Raw genomic sequence first — 23,847 nt, forward strand, 5'->3', positions numbered from 1 at the left:
TTATTCCTCAGAGGAGCTTGATCAGATCAAATCATTCCTTAAAACAGTAATATGATATCAAACCCAAAAGCCCGCTGTACATAAAGCATCAAGCAGCAACTAATAATGTCTAGTTCATGTCCAATAATGACTTTTTATTGCAGAATGACAGGATGAAAGTATGTAAGGATCATATATCAGACGTCTGGATCCTTTAAGTGCCCTTCTGTGTCTCATGACCAGGTATTTATAGAAGACCTGTGACCTAAATAACCTAGTATGCAGTCAAAGCGATGCCCCCAAACATACTGGATCGACGCAACAACAACAACAACAACAACACTTGCCGTCCTAAAAAAAAAGGTAACGTGAAAATAAAATGCCTAATATTTGGATAAATGTCGTTTTAGAGTTTCGTATGTCTGATTGCGCAGCTAAAGAGAGTTTAAATCGTTTACTTTTTATATTTAGCCCCAGACGCAAAATGACACATTATCTTATCTTATCTTATTGACACATTATCACAGATTAAAGGATTTAAACATCATATATATTTGCTCATGTACGCTTTTAGACTCGCACGTGCTGTTATTTACAGTTTAATCACGTGAGCGGCAGATAGTTTGCGTGCAGATCGCAGGTCACGTGATGGCTTTTCTCTACCATGTTCATAGATTTGTCTATACTCAGCATCCAGTAGGACAGTGTGATGGATTTGCACACATCTGGAGGGGGTTTAAACGAGGATGTGGCGACTCAGCTGATGATCGAGCAGAGTCTCCTGCAGCGCCGCAAACACGCGGAGGTCAGGGGCTCTTTCTCCGGTGAAACCTGCAGGTCAAAGACACTTCACACTTTCAATGAGTTCAGATTCATTTGTGCTGCTGCTGCCTGAATGAAATACGATGTATTTTTGTCTGCAGGATCATTCAGATCACCCCTGAGAGAGAGAAGATATTCAATGCAATAAAGCATGGTATGAATGGGTCAGTCACACAATGACAAGGTCACATTTCATCCCAAAATAAAAAAAGAATAAGGGGCAAACTGTAAAGTTTTTTAATTGTGTATTTTATTTATATTTGGATATTTTAAATCAATGTTTTCATGACAAATACACACATTTTCACCCATTTTCTCATTAGTGTAGGTGTTTACTTATTTTATACTTTATTAGTAGTAGTAATAGTAATATTTTTACAATTATCCTTATATTCTCAAACGAGATTATTATTATCATTTGTTCTACATTATAAAAAAATGATGGAATATTTTTTATTAAAATCAGATGAAATCAAAGCAGTACAACAGATGCTTCCATAAATACTTTATTTATTATTTTGCTTGATTGTGTAATGATTATCAGGACCATTACTTTTTTTGCTTATATGACCTAGATATGTTTTATGAGTTTCGCCTGAATATGTTATTAATTACACTGATTATCGTCACATTTAAACAGCATGTGCATTCACTTCTGAAAATACTTCATTAATTTCACGTTGTACCGGGTTTCTGGTTTATGCTAGTTTTTGCTGGTCTGGCTCTGGTCTAGCAGTTGAACTGTAACCACAGCAAAGCTATGAACTTCACCAGAATAATTCAGCTGGTTAAGAAGCTTCTGTTCACTCATGTGTTTCTCTGGATGTGTTATCAGGTGATGAAAAGTCCCTCCGTAAGCTGACTGTCCATCAGCGAGCTTTCTCTGAAGAAGACGACACAGGCTACATCCCTTTACACGAGGCAGCCATACAGAACAACCAGGACATCCTTGAGATCACATTTAACGGTCTGTAGTCAGGATCCTCATTGTTTCTGATCATCATTGTTGATCTTATGTGTCAAGACAGCAGTGATTGTGATTTCTTCTGTTCATCAGCCTCTCCTGAGGATGCCAAGCACACAAAGACTCATCGGGGAAAGACGGCTCTCTTCTTAGCGGTGGAGAAAGGTCAATTGGACAACGCTTGTTTCCTGCTGGACCATGGCAGCAGTCCGGATGCCCTGGATAAGGAGGAAGACTCGCCTCTCGTTGTAGGTCAGAAAAGCCCACGGGTCATTCTTCCATTGGAGTGACAAGAGAGAATTGTTTTTTTTTAAATAACAAAATGTATTGCTATGTATTTAAAATTTGTTTAATATACTATATTTATTAAAATAGGGAAATTTTAATTTTTTATTAAAATTCTGGTGCTTATGCTTAGACTTTTCTAAAATATGAGCTGCCATTAAGATTTCATGCAGCGTTATTTAAGTATAATTGAGAAATTATTATAGTTTTATTAACATTTTGAACGAGTAACTATTTCCGTTTTCCATTTTAAATGTAACTTTAGTTTTAAAATGGAATATGTGACCCTGGACCATAAAACCAGTCTTAAGTGTCAATTTTTTGATATTTGAAAACTGGGATTTATACATCATCTGAAAGCTGAATAAATACGCTTTCCATTGATGTATGGTTTGTTAGGATTTGGCTGAGATACAACTATGAATCTGAGGGTGCAACAAAATCAAAATATTGAGAAAATGGCCTCTAAATGAAGTTCTTAGCAATGCATTTACTAATGAAAAATTAAGTTTTGATATATTTACAGTAAGAAATTTACAAAATATCTTCATGGAACGTGATCTTTACTTAATATGCAATGTATTTTTGTCTCTTGCTGCAAATATACCACAGCGACTTAAGACTGGTTTTGTACTCCAGGCTCTCATATTATGTTTTAAAAATTAAAAATATCTCTGCAGTTTTTATTAATTTTATTTTAGATTTAGTTTTAGTCAAGTGCATCAAATTAAACTAAATGCAAATCAAAAATAGTGTCTTGGGAACTAGCTGAAATAAAATAATTATTTTTAATGTTTATTTTAATTTCAAGTAACAATGTTTTTTAATGGTTTATTTCTTGTTTCAGCTTCTATTTATTACATTTTAGATTCGAATATGTAAAATCTGCAAGTTATTAGAGTAACACCATGGACTTCAGTAAAGTTAAACTGTCAGCAATTTAGAAAAATGTATGAAAATTATTAAGAAAGAATTAATAAAATCACAGAAATGGGAGACGACGACTATTGTTGCAACACAGACAAAGTTGGGCAACATATCTTTTTCTTAAACCGAATAAAATAAGTATTTATTTTAAACAAAATAAATTGTACATGTTAAAATCTATATTCAGAAGATAACCACTTTGTGTTAAAAATGTTATATTGTTGCAATTATATACCAGGATACTTTATTTAGTGGTTAGAACATACAGATTTGGTTTCAAACTAAATTAATAGTGTATTTTAACAGTGCACAAATTGTTCACCCTACAGAATACAAATATTTGATTATTTATTAGAATTTAAACCGATGTAAAGTAGATGGACTTCACTAGCCACCGCAAATCAAGGATGGCCTTCCTCTTTAAAAAGCCAGCAGTCTCACAGGCTGATTTCAGTTGAGTTGCATTTGTTCTTTATTCTGGTTTTATTAAAAATGGTTTTATTCCCGCAGCCATAAGGAACAATCACTATGACATGACGAAGCTCCTGCTAAACTTCAGTGCCAGAGTTAACCAGGAGGGGGCGAACCGCAGGACGGCCCTGCATGAAGCCGCCCGGCTCGGCCTGACGGATTTCGTGGATCTGCTGTTGAAGCACGGAGCTCATCCCGACCCCAGAAGCTCCTACGGCCTGACGCCGTTAGCATTAGCTGCACAGGCCGGACACCTGGAGATCATCCGAACGCTTCTCCGGAGAGGTCAGCAGAGAATCTGGATGCAGCCCAGGGTCAATATATTAAACTAAAACTAAAAACACACCCTGGCCAGTTCATTCTTTTTTTATTGATTTTCAGAAACTTTGATTAATGTGTCACAGTTTATTAAAATTATGTGGTATTACACTGATAACTTGCAGGTTTGACCATTTTTAAATATAGCCAAGGTTATTGGTTTAGGTTTATTAGTTAACTGAAACCTAAAATAAAAAAAACTAAACAAAACAAAACAAAAGAATTTCGTTACTTAGATTGAATTTTTTTTTTTACTTTTTTCAGTTAGTTGCCAGGGCAACATTTCTCATTTTCATTTAGTTTAACTTAATGTACTTAAAAAAATGTAGACATATTTTAACAACACAAAGACAAGTACAATTTTATATAATAGATATGCATTATATAATAATTATATAGTAATATTATAAATTATTGATGATATTATGAATAATAGTAATTACTGTTAATTACATTATTGTACATTTGTGGTCGAATGTTTTAACTGCTGATTTACATAAAAATAAACGGCAAATTGTAAGGTTTGTACAATAACAGTTTATATAATAATAATAATAATAAAAATAATACATAATTATTATAATGCTTTATTTTGTATATTTTGATATCATTATTAAGAATAGTTCAAACAGAGAAAGTAATAAAAATGGCAAAAACAACAAAATTACTAAAACTTAAAAATTAAAATGGAAAAATCTAAAAATAAACTAATTCAAAATATTAATACAAATTGTAGTAGTATTTCAATGATTATAAGATTTCACATGATGAAATCTTGTAATTATCTAATATTTTGTGTATCTGTGGTTTGAAGTGAGAATAATTTCTGTTGCTGTGCTGTGAGTGTAAATAGTGTTGTGTTCAGGTGCTGATGTGGAGGCTCAGGCTCAGGATCGTGCAACAATACTGTTTGAGGCGTCTGCTTCAGGAAACCCTGACGTCGTCTCGTTACTGCTGGAGTACGGGGCTGATGCCAACATCCCCAAACGCACGGGACACCTGCCCATCCACAGAGTGGCCCACCGCGGACACGTGAAGTTAGTGCTACATACTGGATGACAATGAATGTGATGAAGCATGATGAAGCCTTCGTATTGTGTTCTTTGCTAAATAAGCAGATTTAGTCCAGGCTTAAACTTTCTAAATAAACTAAAAGTGAAATGTGTAAGGTTTTAAATGTTTAAATTTGATGTATACATATTACCAGTGCAACAAATCAAAATATTAAGAAAATCGCCTTTAAAGTTGTCCAAATGAAGTTCTTAGCAATGCATATTACCAATCAAAAATTAAGTTTTGATATATTTACAGTAGGAAATTGACAAAATATCTTCACGGAGCATGATCTTTACTTAATATCCTAATGATTTTTGGCATAAAAAAAAAAAGATAATTTTGACCCATACAATGTATTTTTGGCTATTGCTACAAATATACCCCAGCGACTTATGACTGGTTTTGTGGTCCAGGGTCACATATTTATCACATTACTTTTGACAGCATCCTCATTTTACAGCATTTTTGCTGTAGCTTTGCAGGTAGGTTTCTGACACAATACAGCAAAAGATAGAAATAACTGACTTCAAACCATTTTTTAGCTGATGAAAATACTAGTGTTCTAACAATTTTGGCCACCAATGTATTTACTGTATAGTTCAGTTAATGTTTATTTTATTTCAAGTAATGAAATAGTTTTTTATGGTTTTATTTTTATAATTAACTTGCGTCCGGAGGGCTCTGGCTCTGCTGATACCGGTGACGTCGTGGGATGCAGTGGATGACAGTGGGATCAGTCCTCTTCACTCGGCGGCGGCGGGCAGACACACTCAGTGTCTGGAGATGCTGCTAAACGCCCATTACGACCCCAACTTCATGCTGCACCCGTGGGTGCGCCGCAGCTATGACGACAAGCGCCAATCTGTGCTCTACTTCGCCGTCTCCAACGACGACGTGGCCTCCACCCGAGTGCTGCTGGAGGCCGGAGCGATGCCCAACCAGGACCCTGTCAAGTGCCTGCAGGTGGCGCTGCGGCTGGGAAACTACGAGCTGATCAACCTGCTGCTTCGCTACGGAGCCAATGTCAATTACTACTGCAGAGTGAACACCACGCACTTTCCGTCGGCCTTACAGTACGCGCTGAAGGACGAGGTGGTGCTGCGGATGCTGTGTAACTACGGCTATCATGTGGAGCGATGCTTTGACTGTCCATATGGGGAGGGATCACACGTGCCACACGGTTACGAGGGCTGGAGTGACACTGTCATTAAAGACACGCTGGTGAGTTTGTGTCTGACGCTTGGCATTCAATGTTTCTGGTATGTGTCTTGAACGCTCTTTTCCGCTCGCTGTAGTTCTGTGAGGTCATCTCTGTAGCGTGGCTCAAGTATCTCTCGGGAAGCATGGTCCGCATCATGCTGGATTATGTCGATCATGTGACCTTTTGCTCCAAACTGAAGGCTGTGCTCATGGAGCAGAAACAGTGGCCTGAAATCTGCAAAATTCAAGGTTTGTTCAAAAATCTTTATTTGACCCTCTAACTCTAGCACTCTCTATTCTAATTCTATTTGATCTATTTGTTGACTTGACCCTCTCTTTTTGTTTTCTAACTGCTTGTTTACTTTAAAAAAAGGCCCCTAACACTAGCTTTCTCTATTCTTTTTTTATTCTATCTACTTGTTTTCTTTTTGCTATATGTATGTGTATATATAATATATGTATGTATGTATGTGTGTGTATATATATATATATATATATATATATATATATATATATATATATATATATATATATATATATATATATATACACATTATATATATATATACAGCACTTGCACATTATTGCTCTTTTGTTGGTTTTGATTTCTTCTATTGTCATCATTTGCAAGTCGCTTTGGATAAAAGCGCCTGCTAAATTACTAAATGTAAATTTAAAAACTATTTATAATAATAATAATAATAGGTATTCTATATCCATTCGTTTTCGAATTTTGACATTGCCAAAATGCACGTATATCGATGGGTGAAAAAGAGCTTTTTGAATCTCCGAATCAGTTAAATCTTTGCGTCATTTAACAGTGAAATGATTCACTGTTTGCAAATTGTTTTTATTTAGATCGGGACTTTGGAGCGTGGATTGCAAATAATTTGATTTAGTTCAGAATTTAGAGCGCTTATTGGAATCATTTGATTCAGATCGGGACTTCAGAGCACGTATCACAAATAATTTGATTCAGATCGGGACTTCAGAGCGTGGATTGCGAGTCATTTGATTCAGATAGGGACTTTGGAGCGCATATCGTAAATTATTTGATTCAGATCGGGCCTTCGGAGCATGGATTGCGAATCATTTGATTCAGATCAGGACTTAAACTCGTGTATCGCATAACATTTGATTTAGACCGGAACTTCAGAGCGGGTTTGCGAATCATTTTGCAAATTGAATGATTGGCGATCCAAGCTCCAAGTCCTGATCTGAAATGATGGTTTGCGAATCATTTGATTCAGATCGGGACTTCGGAGCAAGCATCGCAAATCATTTGATTCAGATAGCGTGTCACAAATCATTTAATTAAGATCGGAACTTCAAAGCATGTATTGCGAATCATTTGATTTAGATCAGAACTTCGGAGCAGGTTCGCGAATTTAATGATTCTTGATCTGCGCTCCGAGTCCTGATCTGAAATAATGGTTTGCGAATCATTTTTCTGATCGGTGTGGGTTTGCAAATCTTTTTTCAGAGGAGTGACAAAAACAGCAACCCACTTTAAGGGTGCCATAGAATGCAATATTTTACAATATTTTTAATTGTTCTCTGATATCTACATAGAAGGTATGTGGCTTAGGTAAGGGTAAAAATTCTCCGGAAACAGTTTTACATGTCCATTTACAACACTAAGATCTCTCCCCAGAATTAAATGGTCTGTTATTGGGCAGTTATATTGTTAGGTAATTATACTGTAAATAAAATGCGGGCATCAGGGAGCCTCTATTAATATGCTGGGCATTGAAACTGAAAGTAAAACACGATTGTGCATTTGAAAGCACTTTCGAGATTTGCGATTGCATGTACTCTGTTTATACAAGATCAGATGCTTGTCAGTGGTGCCCAAGATCTGTAAATCATTCGCCATCATCCTCAGTCATCTCTCCTTACTCTGTTTATGTGGTAAGTAAAATCGTATGTAATGTAACAGGCTATACTCTAGCGATCTAACCATGTCCCTTTAGTGGCTTGCGTTATTTTATTAGAACGCCTTTCTGAATACAGACACCAACCCATCCCTGCACTTCACATACCCTGCACAGCCTGGAACATAACATTTATTTCCATGATCTGCCAATAATTTTGATCAAACAATGTCCCCATTGGTATGTCCCCACCAATGCCAAACTCAAACCCACACCTTTGTGCAAAATATATGATCTCTAGTGTATAACTGCTTTTCCTCTGCTCATGTCATGCTTTTATTTTTGACTAGTTTTGTTTCTTCACAGAGAATGTCCACTGTCTGCAGCATCTCTGTCGGCTGAAGATCAGGGCTTGTTTGGGTCGGTTGCGTTTGAGAGCTCCGATCTTCATGAGCTTCCTTCCATTACCAGACCGACTGAAGCAATACATCCTATACAAAGAATATGATCTCTATGCTCAGAAATGCCAAACGCAAAGCAAATAAACCACAACACACTCCTGTAGAAACACACAATTACAGCTCAGCGCAAGTATAATGGACACTCCATGATAGGCATCTTGTCCAGAAATATGTGCATATTCTTTAAATACAGTTAATATGAAATATGAACATAGTCTTAATGTTAACGAATATGTATAGAACTCCAATAATTTGTTAAAATAAAGAAATATTTGTTTTAATAAAATATAGCATCAATACATTTGTTTATGAAGAAAAGTGGTATTTTTGGAAGCATATCTGTGTAAAAAAAGAAAAGAAGCTTTTTGTCTATAGAAATAACTTTGAGGAGGCTAACGTTTTTATGCATGTATTTTTTTAACAAATGAAAATAAATAAGAAATTATTTAAAAGGTTGCCTCATAAAATTGTTATTTTGATAATATTTAACCTATATTAACAACTCATAATCAACACTATTTCATTTTTTCCCACACGTTTCCACACTAACATCTCATGTAATTTTTATAAGCCTTTTTATGTTTTATTTTATTTTTCCTTTATTGAAATACAACACTTGACAAATATTGAACAGCTATCAGCCTGCCATATTTCTGAAAGTTTTTTAAATGAATTTATAAATATAAAGTGTATGAGCGATTCTGAAAAAAAAATGGATGAAATATTTCGCAAATATAATAATATTATTAATTATTAAATTATTAAAAGCCACGAATGGCTTTTATTTCTTATAAACAAGCGCGGACGTCATCATTTTAGCCACAGCGCCTCCGCCAATCAGCGTTAGGGAGGGGCGGGACTTCCGCGTTTGTGGGCGGATCCGGGTGGGTGTTGATTTGTCAGGAATAAAGCGAAGATCAACATTGTAACATTGTGATTTTTGTTTCTGAATAATAATCTAAATAGCTCGTTGCGCGCGCGGTTAATCTGCAGTCATGCCGGCAATCGATAAATTACCGATAGAGGAAACTCTGGAGGACAGTCCGCAGGTAAATCAGCAGCATTTAGCCAGCAAGCTAACAGAAATAAATAAATAAATAAACATTGATCATAATAAACATCTGCTGCCCTCGCTTCTCCCGAGTCTGTTCATCCTGATGGTTTGATCTGACTGATTCTGTCTGATTTGGAGCTCTTTCATTTTTGATGGGTGGTGGTGGATTGATTTGGCAATGATCAGTTATTAGAAAACACATGAATCTGAAATCATGTAAATATATAAAAGAAAACTGCAGTAAGATGGTCTAAGCATTGCTTTACTTACATGATCAATGTTGTAATTGAAACTCATCAATCAGAGTGAATGAATGTGTTCACATTTGTATTAAGATTCTGCATCACTCTTTGAGCTTCAAAAATAAAGTCTGAGGCCTTGCTTTACATGCATCCACAATTTGTTAATAACACATTTTATGATAGTAATAACATATTGAAGTCATGTCTGAACAGTGCTGGTGTTTTCCAGACTCGCTCTCTGCTCGGGGTGTTTGAGGAAGACACCGCAGCCATATCCAGTTATTTCAGTCAGCTCTTCAAAGCCATGCAGAGAATCTACGACGCCCAGGTGAGAACATGAAATATGATATATGCTCAGTAATAACATTATAATAGTGGCTGTAACCTAAGTCTTAATGGATGAATCACTCACAGCCTGTCAAGATCTTTTCATGATCACATTGCATACAAAAACCAAAAAATAAAACCCATTTTTAGGGTGATTATATCTGTAAATATTTATTTATTTAATTATATATTAGTCATATATTCTTCAAAATATTTTATTATTATTATTATTATTATTAACAACAACAATTGTTGTTGTTAATATTTAAAAGAATGATAAATAATTATTATACGAGATAATAGCATTATATATTATTACTATAAATTATTCTTAATAACAATAAAATACTACTAATAATAAATATTCATATTATATGAGAGATAATAATTCTATTGCATAGTATGGATATTATTATATTATTATAATGGTCAAACATCATATCAATATTAATAATAATGTAAGTAAAATAATAATAAATATTGATTATATGAGATATAATAACACTGTTGTATATTATTATAAAATTATTATCCATGAGAATGTCAGTATATTAATAAGAATAATAAATATTTATTATATTATATGAGATATAATACTATTATAAATTATTGATATTTTAAAATGGTTGGTGATTAATTAACAATTTTGTATAAAATAAATAATTATTATTAATAATAAATACATAAATGAAATGAAATAATATTAAAATCATATTAAAGAATGAATAAATATTCATAATAATAAAAAAAAAATCATGCATAATATAATATTTTTTTATGACTTTGTGGTACAGATTTTTAATTTTTTTATGAGAATTGTGTGCTTCTCCTTTCAGAATGAACTGAGTGCTGCCACACATCTCACGTCTAAATTACTGAAAGGCTATGAGAAACAGGTGATTTTTTTGCCTTTTGTTATTTTTATACATAATATCTTTTTTATACATAATGGCTTTCTTAAGTTCTCTGTCCGTTCCCTGTTATTGTTCAATATCTGTCTCTGTTGGGCAGCGTTTTCCTCTGGGCGGTGATGATGAGGTCATGAGCTCCACTTTGCAGCAGTTTTCCAAAGTCATTGATGAGGTCAGAACATCCTCAGTCACTAATGAAGGTCCTGTGTGTGTGTGTGTGTGTGCGTCTGTGAGTGTGCGTGTTTGTGTGCGTGTGTGTCTGTGTGTGTGCGTGTGTGTCTGTGTGTGTGCGTGTGTCTGTGTGTGTGTGTGTGTGTGTGTGTCAATCAATCAATCAATCAAAACTCACTCACTCACGTGTGATTCTGTGTGTTTTCTTTCAGCTCAGCTCGTGTCACGCCGTTCTCTCCACTCAGCTCGCAGACGCCATGATGTTCCCCATCACACAGTTTCAGGAGAGAGACCTGAGAGGTAGGAGACAGCGGTGCATTATGGGTGTAGGGCGTTCTAGAATACTTCATTCTGATTGGTCTGCTACTCTGTGGTCAAATATTTTTGTATGCTGATTGTTAAATATACAAAGGCGTTTTTTAGTATGTGTAAATTCTTTTAATGTCTATATAGTTTTAGTAACTTAGTTTTAGGTTTAAGTATCTTATTATAGCTATTTTTTTAAAATCTATTTTATATTTTCTTTCATGTCAGTTAATTCTCACATATAAAGTAATTTACCTATATATTGATGTTTCATGCTCGTTTAGTATTTTATTTGTTAAGTAGCTGTGTAATACAGTGTTATCTTAGTATTACTAATATACTAGTTTTTTTATTAGTATTTTGAATCCCTTTTTATTTAGTTATTTTTTAGTTTCATTTTAATTTTACTTAAGCTTTAGTCATTTTGTTGTTTTGGAAGGGGGGGGGTCTTTCTAGTATTATTATCTTTCAGTTTTAGTTAAGTTATTTTAGTGTATCAAGTTAAGCTAAATTAAATTGTGTAATGTTGCGTTTGCATCTAGCTCAATTTTATTTTATTTCAGTTAATATCTCTTATTCTTCTCACAAAAATGTCACTTAACTATATATTAATATTTCATGCCCATTTAGTCATTTATACAGTTGTGTAATACAATTATTCTAGTATCACTGAGATACTGTTATAGTTTTTATTCATATTTGTTCTATGTTTCCATTTCATTCTAATGAATTTAATTAATAAAAATTGTTTTATTTTAATTTTAGTAATTTTAGCACATCAAGTTAAACTAAACGAAAACGAGAAATGATGCCTTTGCAACTAACTGAAATAAAAAATGTTACATTTTATTTTAGTAAAAATAGAAGTAAAGAAAATGATTATTTAGGAGTTTGAGGAGACTGACTGTGCATTATCTCTTACATAACACAATTATTTTCCTCCTCTAATTGTCTCTAGAAATTGTCATCCTGAAGGAAGTGTTTCAGATTGCAAGTGATGGTAAGCACTTTATTTTTTCTACATGATTGCTGCATAATATGATAATGTAACCATTACTTTTTGCTTCATAATGTGCAACATATTTGATTTCAGATCATGACGCAGCCATCAACAGATACAGTCGTCTGTCTAAACGAAAGGAAAACGAGAAGGTGTGGCTTTTTGAGAATTCACAGTGTTTTATGATTGACAGCTGGTTGGTTTGCAGTCTTGATAACGAAACAGAAGAGTGTAACGTGTGTGTTTTAATGTGCTCATTTAATAAAACACACTGAGAGTTGGCCTGACCTCCAATAGATGAGCATCTGCTCCTCTGAGACACTGGCAGGTACCTGTGTCCTTGTCTAGGACAGAAAACAAGAAAATATTAGACAAATACCTCACTATTCAGTAGATGAAGTTTAAAAAACTTTTCTTAATGCACATTTTGATCCTATTGTGAACAATTCATCAGTGCATGTTATTCCAAATCATAAACTTACATCAAATTTGCTCCAGTTTATTTTAGTATTATTCACATACTACTATATTTTTGTTAATATTTTGAATTTTTATGATTCTGCTTTTGTTCATTTGGGGCTAACATTTTAGTAATTTTGTTGTATTTTTAATTTTATTGTAGTTTTTATTAATTTTCATTTCAGTTTTAGTTATTTTAGTACATCAGGTTATCAAACTAAATGAAAAATGTTGAATGGGAAACTAGCTGAGACTACTTTGAAAGGATTTTTTCACTGATATCACCAAGGACTTTTATTTTTGCATTTAACTGCAACGAAAAAAAAATTGGTTTAGAAGCAATTTTTACTCATAAATTGCTAGAAATTTCACAAACAATAAAGAAAAAGTATTAAACAAACAATAAAGAAAAGTATTTTTTTCAAAACGTACAATGATCTTTGCTTTATTCAGTGTATAGAGAGACTTTTCACCGTCCAATCAATTCCCAATCGTTCATATCATGTCCTGTCGTATATTTAATTAATATTCATGCATGCGTTCACTGCAGGTGAAGAATGAAGTGATGGAGGACGTCTACACGTCCAGGAAAAAACAGCACGAGACCATAATGCACTACTTCGCATCGCTCAATATGCTGCAGTACAAGAAGAAGATCGCTCTGCTGGAGCCGCTGCTGGGATACATGCAGGCGCAGGTGATCATATAACCCTCATTATCCATTCATAACCACATCTGATAATACTAGAGTCCTTTTATAATTCACTCTTGTTTGCTTTTCATCAGATCAGTTTTTTCAAACTTGGATCAGAGAATCTGACGCAGCAGTGGGAGGAGTTTCTCACCAACATCGGAACGAGCGTGCAGAAGTGAGTTTCAACCAATGCTGGTATTGTTAACTGTTAAAAATGAACTGTTTTGTTAACTGATGTAAAGATTTGTATTAGAAAAAAAATGAAGAAATGTCGTAAGTGAGGTATTAAAACTAAAACAGAAAAATATACTGTAGAAATTATATTTATTATTTAGCAGAATAATAAATAAAATATAAATATTATTAAAAATGTACATATTTATATATATAAATATAACAAATATAAAAAAATAATAAAAATGACAAACTACAATTAAAATAAAAAGTGGAAATATAAAAACTATGCATCTGGCATAATACATTTTATGGCATGTTAGTTGTGTTATAAGGATTTATTTTTTTTAATAGTGAAGCACAATATATTAGTGCACATATCAGTATCGGCCTGATTAGTTTGGTTAATTATTAGCAACATATCACAATATTGTAAACAGATGATATCATGATATTATTTTTCTAATTCAAACATTATTGTTTAGGGTAGGTAATAAACAATTAACTCTTTATTTATTTATTTTTATACCTGATTTCAGTGTTAACCGTGGAAAAGGGCAAACAGATTTATGATGTTACATCTGTTATGTCATCATATCAGTTCCATTACATAAAGCTAATTATGAGTCAATAATGATCCCTATCTGCCAAAATAATTTTAGTATGTACAGTACCCTTCAAAAGTTTCGGGTCAGTATAATTAAAAAAAAAGAAATTAATACTTTTATTCAACAAAGGTGCATTATACTGATCAAAAGTGACAGTAAAGACATTTATGATATTACAGAAATTTATAGTTCAAATAAATGCTGTTTAAAGTTTTTCTTGAGCAGTAAATCAGCATATTAGAATGATTTCTGAAGGATCATGTGACACTGAAGCCTGGAGTAATGATGCTGAAAATTCAGCTTTGCATCACAGGAATAAATTACATTTAAAAATATATTAACATAAAAAAAAGCCTTGGTAAGCAGAAGACACTTCTTTAAAATATATATATATATATAAAAACTGAAACAGCAGTGTATCTTATATCGTATACAGTATGTAAAGTATTGCACACTATCGTTCCTGTTTCAGTAATTTATAACTTTCTTCTTTGCTCTTGTCAATAAAATGTTCTTTGCATGATATTTGCATAAAAGCACATTTCAGTTGTTAATTTAACAAGAAAGTACAATAAATAAATGTAGTTTGTTTGCATGTGTTCTACTGCAAATGAGAAAACTAGTTAATGGATTACTCCGAAATGTCTGAGTTTGTTCTCGTTGTGCTCGTAGTGTTCGCAGGGAAATGGACAGCGACGCTGAAGCCACGGATCAGACGATTCAAGACATGAAAGCAGCCAGTGACCCGCTCTACATGCCCGACCCGGACCCCAACAAGATCCCGGTGAACCGCAACCTGACCCGCAAAGCTGGCTACCTCAACACTCGCAAGTACAACAGCATCAGCTGCCGAGTCAACATTTCCGTGTTTCAGTCGTCTGCATTTCTAATCATCTCATGCTTCTCTCCGCCAGTAAAACGGGTCTGGTGTCGTTTACTTGGGAGCGTCAGTATTTCTTCACGCAGGGAGGAAACCTCATGAGCCAGTCGCGTGGAGCCGTGGCCGGAGGTCTCGTTATGGACATCGACAACTGCTCCGTCATGGCGGTGGACTGTGAGGACCGACGCTTCTGCTTTCAGATCACAGCGTTTGATGGCAAGAAGTAAGTGCACAAATCTGTCTTGTGCAGTTCTTACTACTGTATATACTTCAATAATTAGTTATTACAGTATTGCTGTAGTCATCTATGGTTACGAAAGTAACAGTTCACCCAAAAAATACAAATGTGCTTAAAAGGTACTCAGTCTCAGGTCATCCAAGATGTAGATGAGTTTGTTTCTTCATCAGATTTGGAGAAATGTAGCATTGCATCACTGTCTCAGCAATGGATGCTCTGCAGTGAATGGGTGCCGTCAGAATGAGAGTCCAAACATCACAATTATACACACCACTCCAGTCCATCAGTTAACATCTTGAGAAGACAAAAGCTGCGTGTTTGTAAGAAACAAATCCATCATTAAGGCGATTTCAAATTTAAACCATTGCTTCCAGCCAGGTGAAAAATTAATCTCATCTGAATCAAGAGAGAAATCTGCACAGATCAAGCACCGTTTACAAGTCCAAAACAGCTCTAAACAAATATGTGGCTGGATTTTGATGAGAGAGACAACAGGAGATAGACTTTTTCACTGGAGGAAGCATTATTATTATGAATTATAGACTCTTAATTAAAATTCAAATATCTTGATGGATTTGTTTCTTACAAACACGCAGCTTTTCAACATAAGAAGATATTTATTGATGGACTGGAGTGGTGTGGATTACTTATTGTGACGTTTTTATCAGCTGTTTGGACTCTCATTCTGACGGCACCCATTCACTGCAGAGGATTCATTGCTGAGCAAGTGATGCAATGCTACATTTCTCCAAATCTGATGAAGAAACAAACTCATCCACATATTGGATGGCCTGAGGGTGAAGGTGGAAATCTGGTGTGGTTACTTTTCCTGTTCGTCTGGTATTAGTGTAGTAATGAGAAATGTAAACACTACAGTGCTAAAGTGCTGCCAGTGAATTCGCAAGTGCTGATCCAGTTTAAACTCGAATGAATATTTATCAGGCGAGTAAATGGCTGTCTTATCCTTTCTCGATACATCTGCCAGTTATTGAGTCATTCTGAGTCACTGCTTTCAGTGAATGGCTGTTTCTCTGTGTACCGCAGGGCTGCCATATTACAGGCGGAGAGCAGGAAAGACTGTGAGGAGGTGAGGAGACTGTGTTTGATTGAATCTCGTTCACTTGGAGATCCATCTTTGAAAAACAAAGAACATTTAACCACAAAATAAAAGAAATTATAATTACATTACTGTTCAAATGTCTGGGGTTTAGAAAGGAATTGCTACTTTTATTCAGCAAAGGATGCATTAAATTGATCAAAAGTGGCAGTGAAGACATTTATAATGTTACAAAAGATTTCTATTTCAGATAAATGCTGATCTTTTGAACTTTCTATTCATCAAAGAATCCTAAAAAATGTGAGCTTACAAAAAATATGAAGCAGCACAACAGTTTTCAATGTTGATATAATAGTCATAAATGTTTCTCGAGCAGCAAATCAGCATATTAGAATGCTTTTATTTGGCTTCAACAGAGCCACCAATTACAAATATTTCAAATGGTTTTTCTTTTGTTTTAGTGGATTGCAACAATAAACAACATCTCTAAGAGGATATACCTCAGTGAAAACCCAGAGGTGAGTGTGGAATTCAGATTTACTCTTACCGTCATGCATGAAAACCTAAACCTCTGCAAATATAATAAAATAACTTTAATGCGATTTAAAGTCAATGTTTCTTGTGTCGGCAGGAAATTGCAGCGAGAGTGAATCAGTCGGCTCTGGAGGCTGTAACACCTTCACCATCCTTCCAACAGCGGCACGAGAGTTTCAGACCGAGCACGTGAGTGTCAGCACAACATCTCACTAATAGAAATACTTCACCCTAAAATGAAAATTAGCTGAAAATGTCCTCTCCCTCAGATCATCCAAGATGAAGATGAGTTTGTTTCTTCATCAGATTTGGAGAAATGTAGCATTGCATCACTTGCTCAGCAATGGATCCTCTGCAGTGAATGGGTGCCGTCAGAATGAGAGTCCAAACATCACAATAATCCACACCACTCCAGTCCATCAGTTAACATCAGTTATAAATTGAAAAGCTGTATGTTTGTAAGAAATAAATCCATCAAGACATCTTTAACTTTATATTTTTGCTTTTGGCCAAAATATGAGTCCATAATCCATAATAACGCTTCCTCCAGAGAAAAAGTGGTCTGGTCTGAATCAGGAGAGAAATCTGCACAGATCAAGCACCGTTTACAAGCCAAAACATCTCTAAACAAATATGTGGCTGGATTTTGATGTGAGAGACAACAGGAGATGGACTTTTTCACTGGAGGAATTATGGATTATGGACTCAAATTTTGTCCAGAAATGATGGTTTGAAGTTAAAATTATCTTGATGGATTTAATTTTTACAAACATGCAGCTTTTGCCTTCACAAAACATTAATTGCTAGACTGGAGTGGTGTGGATTATTGTGATGTTTTTATCAGCTGTTTGGACTCTCATTCTGACGGCACCCATTCACTGCAGAGCATCCATTCCCTCATCAGAGTGATGCGTTTGTAAATTATTCCATGTTTTCTGTCACAATGCATTGGTGTTTTTTGCCCCTGAAGGCAAGGTCGACCCAAACCGGGGCGTTCAGGCAGTCAGTGTTCTGTGGGCTCCGAGTCTCCAGCGCTGTCGTCTCTGTCTCTGGATTCGCTGGTGGCTCCGGACACGCCCATTCAGTTTGACATCATCTCACCCGTCAGCGAGGAGCACACGAGTCAGGCTAAGAGCGGCGCTCAGGGCAGGTCTGTGCTTGAATCTCTGGTTTATGTTTGAATGCTTCAAAATTATTAGAAAAAGAGGACAATTGACTGTTGATTGTTATTAGGGAATTATTAAGCACTGGTTTGTGTTTTTCCCTTTACTGAAAGAAGGACCAACCCGTTTGGGGAATCTGGAGGGTCAAAATCTGAAGAAAGTGAAGGTACATTGATAAAAGAATATGTATACACCACTGTTTAAAAGTTTGGGGTCAGTAGGATTTTGTTTTGAAATAAATTATTGTTTTTATTCATTAAGGATTAAATTGATCAAAAGTGACCATAAAGACATTTAAAATGTTACAAAAGACTTCTATTTCAAATAAATGCTGTTCTTTTGAACTTTCTATATATCAAAGAATCCTGAAAAATAAAATGCATATCACAGTTCCCAAAAATATACATTGATAATAATTAGAAATGTTTCCTGAAGCATCATGTGACACTGAAGACTGGAGTAATGATGCTGAAAATTCAGTTTTGATCACAGAAATAAATGACATTTTACAATATATTCAAATAGAATACATCTATTTTAAATTGTAATAATATTTCACAGATTTACTGTTTTTGCTGTATTTTTAATCAAATAAATGCAGCCTTGGTGAGCAGAAGAGACTTATTTTAAAAAAAAAAAATTAGTATTTATAATAGATATAATTAGAACATGCGTTTGAAAAAATAATAAAACTATTCATGTTTAATTGTCTTTTAATGACAGAATTTAAATTTATGTGTGTGTTTATTGCAAATGCAATTTGCAGTGTATTTAATTTACATAATGTCTTGTATTTTCTGGTGAAATAGAATATTCTGGGACATAATGTAGGCTGGGACTTGATTTATATTCATCAGATTTTTTTAAATGATGATTTTTAGCCTGGTCACATTAGCAGAAAAGCAGAGAAAGGCATTGCATTTTCATAAAATCAGTTTTTATATGTGCACAATATGACTTTAATTAAGAAAATACATTTATTCATTTTGATTTCATGTTGGTGTGAAGTCAGACCGAGTCTCTTGTGTCGTTTCAGACTCGATTCTGCACCAGCTTTTCATTGTTCGGTTCCTGGGCTCCATGGAGGTGAAGGCCACAGAGAGCGCAGACGTCATCTATGAGACCATGAGACAGATCCTGGCTGCGCGAGCCATTCACAACATCTTCAGGATGACCGAGTCCCATCTGCTCGTCACGTGTGAATGCCTCAAGTGAGTTACGCCGTTTCTTTGTTTGAAAATATGTCAAGCATCACTTTGGGGCCGTGATTTGAACGAACCCCAAACCAAAATATTGAACTCTGGTGCAAAACCACCCATATTCTGGTAGCGAATTTTGCACAGACTCAAGAAAATGTGAAAATCTTGTGTTTTTAAAGATTTTGGTTTAGGTTTACATTACACTGTAGTTTTATGTCTCTTAAAATGATCTGTTTGTTTATTTGTAGGCTTATTGACCCACAGACACAAGTCACAAGACTACGGGTAGGTCCTTATCCAATTATTTAACAGTTTTGTCATTTATATTGACTTTTTTGGTCAAACAGTGAAAGACTCATATTGGATGTTCAGACTGAATCCAGTGCTGTTTTGAAGTCAGTATTTGTTGTCGTCCCTCAGTTTCCTCTCTCCAGCGTTGCGCTGTGTGCGTCACATCGGGAGAACAAGCGCTTGTTTGGTTTTGTGCTGAAGATGACAGGAGGACGAGTGGACGAACGGCCCGTTACTGTCTGTTACGTCTTTGAGTCAAACAATGATGGAGAGAAGGTACAAATATCTTGATCTCTTAGTAATGAATATACATATATATCTGTATGTGTATATATATGTATATATGAGTATGTGTGTGTATATGTATATTCACTTCTTTATTTAGTATAAAACATTTATGTAAAATATAAATTTGATAGAAATATAAATAAAATGTAATCTATTAAAATAATATATAATATTAATATATTATATGTATACTTAATATATTATATATATATATATATATATTGTTTATTTGTAGTCTATATAAACATATATTTATGAATCATTTGATTGTAATTATAAATCATATTATATTATCTATTTCATTTTATTTATTTTTGTAAACCTTTTAATTTTTCTACTTTATTAAGGACATGTGTGCATACACCTGACTTTTTTTTTTTTTAAATTAGAGATGTTTTTAAGCTCATTTTTGGTGATTTTGATGCTCTTGAATATTAGATCTGTGACAGTGTTGGACTTGCGAAGCAGATCGCCCTGCACTCTGAGAGGGTGAGAAAACTCTTCATTTATTTGATTTCACATGACTCGTTGTGTGCAGAAATGAAATAAAATTGATAATGCTGATGATATGCACGAAGATGCATGTTTTTTTTTCCCCTGACAGGACCGCAAAGCCACACAGAAACGGAGAGAGCTGGACAAAGCCAAAGAGAAACAACAGGAACAACTTGATAAACAAAAACAGATAGAGAAGGTAAGGTTAAACATTTGGGATCTGTACGTTTTTTTAATGTTTCTTAAAGAAGTCTCTCAAGGCTGCATTTATGTGATCTAAAACATTCAGTGAAAAGAGTAATATGAAATAATATTACAATTTAAAATAGCTGTTTTCTATTTGAAAAAACTACAAAATGTCATTTATTCCTGCGATCAAAACGGAATTTTTAACACCCGATCCTTCAGAAATCATTCTAATATGCTGATTTCGCTGCTCAAGAAACATTCTCATTACTATCAATGGATATTTTTGTGGAAACTGTGATTTTTATATATTTGTTTCAGGATTCTTTGATGAATAGAAAGTTCAAAAGAATTTTGTAACATTATGAATGTATTTACTGTCACTTTAGATTAATTTAATGCATCCTTGCTGAATTAAAGTATTAATTAAAAAACATAAACTATGTTCTCCAAACTCACAGGATCTCGAAGAACAAAGCCGTTTGATAGCCGCCTCTAGTCGACCTGGCCAACCAGCTGCTGATGGACAGTTCTTGGTCCTTAGCAACAGCCAATCAGAGGACAGCGACGCGGGAGAGGAGGGGCAGAAAAAGGGCGAATCGGAGGCCTGATGAAAACCGTTCTGTGCTTGGATTCCACTTCCTGTTCTTCAAGGGTTCTCCAGAGTGGCCTGCAGAAACAATAATGTAATATGTGACTGCAGAATATGATAAAAAAAGAATTCATGCGGACACTTCGGTGAAAACCTCTCAAAAGTTGTTATTTGTAAGAATCCTGTATTTTTTACCATATCCGTTATTGAACTGCATTTGCTTTTAGAGGGTTTTATATATGTATGTGTGTAAATGAAGCCACTATCATGACGAACTAAACCTGATGAGACTTAAGGCAACGTTTGTTGCTTTATTTCGATGAAGTTGCTCGTGTGAATAATAACAGAATTAATACTGTATGTTGAGCTTTGTTTTCTGTTCTCACTGATCATGGCTGCATGTGTTTTCGTTCATATCACGTCAACGGTGACAGAATTCAGAGTGAATTTTACAAAATGTGTCAAGAACGTGATTTCATATGGTAATTAAAATAATACTAAATATCTTAAAACAGGCATATTCTTTATGCAAAATAATTGCCGTTCTTGATTATTTCTGAGGTTCATTCTACTGCATTTCAAAATGATTTCATAAGGTTCTTTTTACTTTGTAATTAATACAGGCCTGATTTTTGTCTAGGCCGTTTCACTTCTTTTCAAATCTATTTGATTTATTTTACAGACAGTTTTGTAATCACTCAGTATTTCTAGCTCAACACTAAGAAAACATCTTCTGATCCAATGCCTTTTAACTTGGGATATACTTAAATCTTTGTTATTTTTTTGGTTTGGAGCCTGCATTGCACAAAATGGCCCGATGTATTGAAATGCTTCAGCTTGTGGATAATAGAAACAGGTGATGGAATTGCGAACTGAAATATTAATTTTTGCTTTTCTCCATTTTTATCTGACACGGTGGAAGTTTATTTGAGAATTAAATACTGTCTCATTCATTGATTTGGTTTATTTGATTGTTTGTGTGAAGTAATGAACAGTCTTCATGGTTTATATTCTGAAACACTTTCATGGATTTTGGAGCATTTGCAGCATTTAATTTGTAAATGATTATTTCTAACATGTTTGTGTCTAAATGTCTTTATACAAAATCAGTTGATGGATTTATGGGATTTATGATGATTTATTCAAATGAGCTGATGATCTTTGACTCATCTTACAGAACTACTATATGCTCAATTCATTTTTTTTTTTTCAATTACTCTAGTTTTGAATTTTTTAAGGGATTTTTTTTCTTCTTCAGATAATAAACCGGTATTATTGTTGTTACAGCTACAGTAAATCCAAAACTAAAAATAATAAAATATTAAATAAAAAAATAAATGAACACATATGTAAGCTAAATTAAATTATTAGAATTTTTGTTTACATTTTAAATGTTATTTTATTCAACTTATTCAGGTATTTCCATTGTTAAACACAGGTACGATAAATCCAAAATTGAAAAAGAGAGAGAAAAAAAGACAAATAAATATATAAAAGCAAACTTAATGAGGGTGAATGCATATATTTAGAGCATTTTAAGGTACTCTTCTTTTTTCATCATGTAATTTTTAAATGCCACAAAACCTTAAAAACACATTATTATTAGACACCAAAGTTAATATGATGCTCAAAACATTTTTAAGGCATATTATGCTGGTCTGGTTTTGGAAACGTTTTTGTAGATTTTTCTGTAAAACAGTATTGTATAATATATTTTCAGATTTTATTATATTTATTTTTTCGTAAGGTTTCAAGAGGTCACGTGTTTCTGAAGTATCTAAGAATAAATATTACCTAATAAACATTTTGTTTTTAATTCCAAGTATTTGAAAACAACCTCGGTATGAGTTCCATCAAACTCTCCAAACCTGAGCAACTGGATTACCTCTAAAATAAAGCGTAGATGGCTTGAATTGTAAGTTAAGTGATTTGATATTCATTTCTAATCGGTCTTCATTTGGTTTGCATTTAAACAAGTCTAATTGGTAATTTCTTTGCAAAACAATGGAGCCGCAGGGGCTGCGCTTGTGTCCTCGGTGCTCTCTGAGAGCCCAAGACAAATAAACAAGCAAGTCGTTTATTAAAAGCAGCCAAGCAACCAAAAGAGATCAATTCGGCATTGAATGGGACAATTATTACATGATGCTTCCAGCAAATTGCCAGGCAGCTATTGAGCTTTTGTGATCCGGACAGAGCATCTTCCTCCATGCATGTCAAGAGAGAATGGGAATATTCAGCAGGATTAGTTTAAACAGCATTAGGCTTTATTATTATTTTAAACTCGTGTGGTAGAAAATAAGGTAAATAAGATTAAGCACTAGCTGACTGCTTTCTCATAATGCTGGAGATGTGGCACAAGGAAATGAGGAGAAGATAAATCCCGGGAACGGGGCCTAATTTTCTACCTGGTGAGTAAAAAGAATGGCACATCAGCCGTGTTTTGTCCCGTTCAATAGCAGCTTTAAGGGATTCAGTGTCTCCAGAAGATAACAGGTTGCTGCTTCAGGTTGGAAGGCTTCATTTGGACCCTGAATTACCTGCAATCCAGGGGCCCCATGCGGAGGGCCGGCGATTCTCATGTAAAACATTCGGTTTCAGGCTTTAATTAGTGACGTTTCGGG

The 23,847-nt window shown here is 34.4% G+C and overlaps 2 protein-coding genes across 4 annotated transcripts; both read left to right on the top strand.

The window, feature by feature from the left end:
* Positions 1-258: 258 nt before the first annotated feature.
* asb14a (ankyrin repeat and SOCS box containing 14a) lies at positions 259-8,818 on the top strand. 2 transcript variants are annotated; one of them, XM_079396518.1, is made up of 10 exons: positions 259-342; positions 654-816; positions 903-955; positions 1,637-1,768; positions 1,859-2,017; positions 3,488-3,733; positions 4,632-4,803; positions 5,500-6,043; positions 6,118-6,271; positions 8,263-8,818. In XM_079396518.1, the coding sequence occupies exons 2-10, from the start codon at positions 689-691 to the stop codon at positions 8,439-8,441; spliced, it is 1,767 nt and encodes a 588-aa protein (XP_079252644.1). In that variant the 5' UTR covers positions 259-342; positions 654-688; the 3' UTR covers positions 8,442-8,818. The 2 variants fall into 2 exon arrangements, with proteins under 2 accessions (XP_079252644.1, XP_079252645.1); XM_079396519.1 differs by lacking the exon at positions 259-342 and having other exon boundaries at positions 607-816.
* Positions 8,819-9,212: 394 nt separating this feature from the next.
* Positions 9,213-22,677, top strand: appl1 (adaptor protein, phosphotyrosine interaction, PH domain and leucine zipper containing 1). 2 transcript variants are annotated; one of them, XM_079396104.1, is made up of 22 exons: positions 9,213-9,406; positions 9,883-9,981; positions 10,817-10,876; positions 10,992-11,063; positions 11,275-11,362; positions 12,327-12,368; positions 12,462-12,520; positions 13,378-13,524; positions 13,614-13,696; positions 14,976-15,134; positions 15,218-15,406; positions 16,466-16,508; positions 16,940-16,996; positions 17,110-17,201; positions 17,983-18,162; positions 18,292-18,341; positions 19,212-19,386; positions 19,623-19,659; positions 19,795-19,941; positions 20,392-20,442; positions 20,558-20,647; positions 21,096-22,677. In XM_079396104.1, the coding sequence occupies exons 1-22, from the start codon at positions 9,353-9,355 to the stop codon at positions 21,243-21,245; spliced, it is 2,124 nt and encodes a 707-aa protein (XP_079252230.1). In that variant the 5' UTR covers positions 9,213-9,352; the 3' UTR covers positions 21,246-22,677. The 2 variants fall into 2 exon arrangements, with proteins under 2 accessions (XP_079252230.1, XP_079252229.1); XM_079396103.1 differs by having other exon boundaries at positions 18,289-18,341; positions 21,096-22,526.
* The last annotated feature ends 1,170 nt before the right edge of the window (positions 22,678-23,847 follow it).

This window comes from Barbus barbus, assembly GCF_936440315.1.
Source record: "Barbus barbus genome assembly, chromosome: 37".
Taxonomy (NCBI): Eukaryota; Metazoa; Chordata; class Actinopteri; order Cypriniformes; family Cyprinidae; genus Barbus; species Barbus barbus.

Excerpts from the sequence above, each read along its gene's own strand:
- asb14a (XM_079396518.1), top strand. The coding sequence starts at position 689 with ATGGATTTGCACACATCTGGAGGGGGTTTAAACGAGGATGTGGCGACT. Across the intron at positions 1,769-1,858 it reads CCTTGAGATCACATTTAACG|CCTCTCCTGAGGATGCCAAG; the intron begins GTCTGTAGTCAG and ends TCTGTTCATCAG. Across the intron at positions 4,804-5,499 it reads GCCCACCGCGGACACGTGAA|GGCTCTGGCTCTGCTGATAC; the intron begins GTTAGTGCTACA and ends TTGCGTCCGGAG.
- appl1 (XM_079396103.1), top strand. The coding sequence starts at position 9,353 with ATGCCGGCAATCGATAAATTACCGATAGAGGAAACTCTGGAGGACAGT. Across the intron at positions 12,369-12,461 it reads GTTTCAGATTGCAAGTGATG|ATCATGACGCAGCCATCAAC; the intron begins GTAAGCACTTTA and ends ATTTGATTTCAG. Across the intron at positions 18,342-19,211 it reads AAAATCTGAAGAAAGTGAAG|ACTCGATTCTGCACCAGCTT; the intron begins GTACATTGATAA and ends GTGTCGTTTCAG.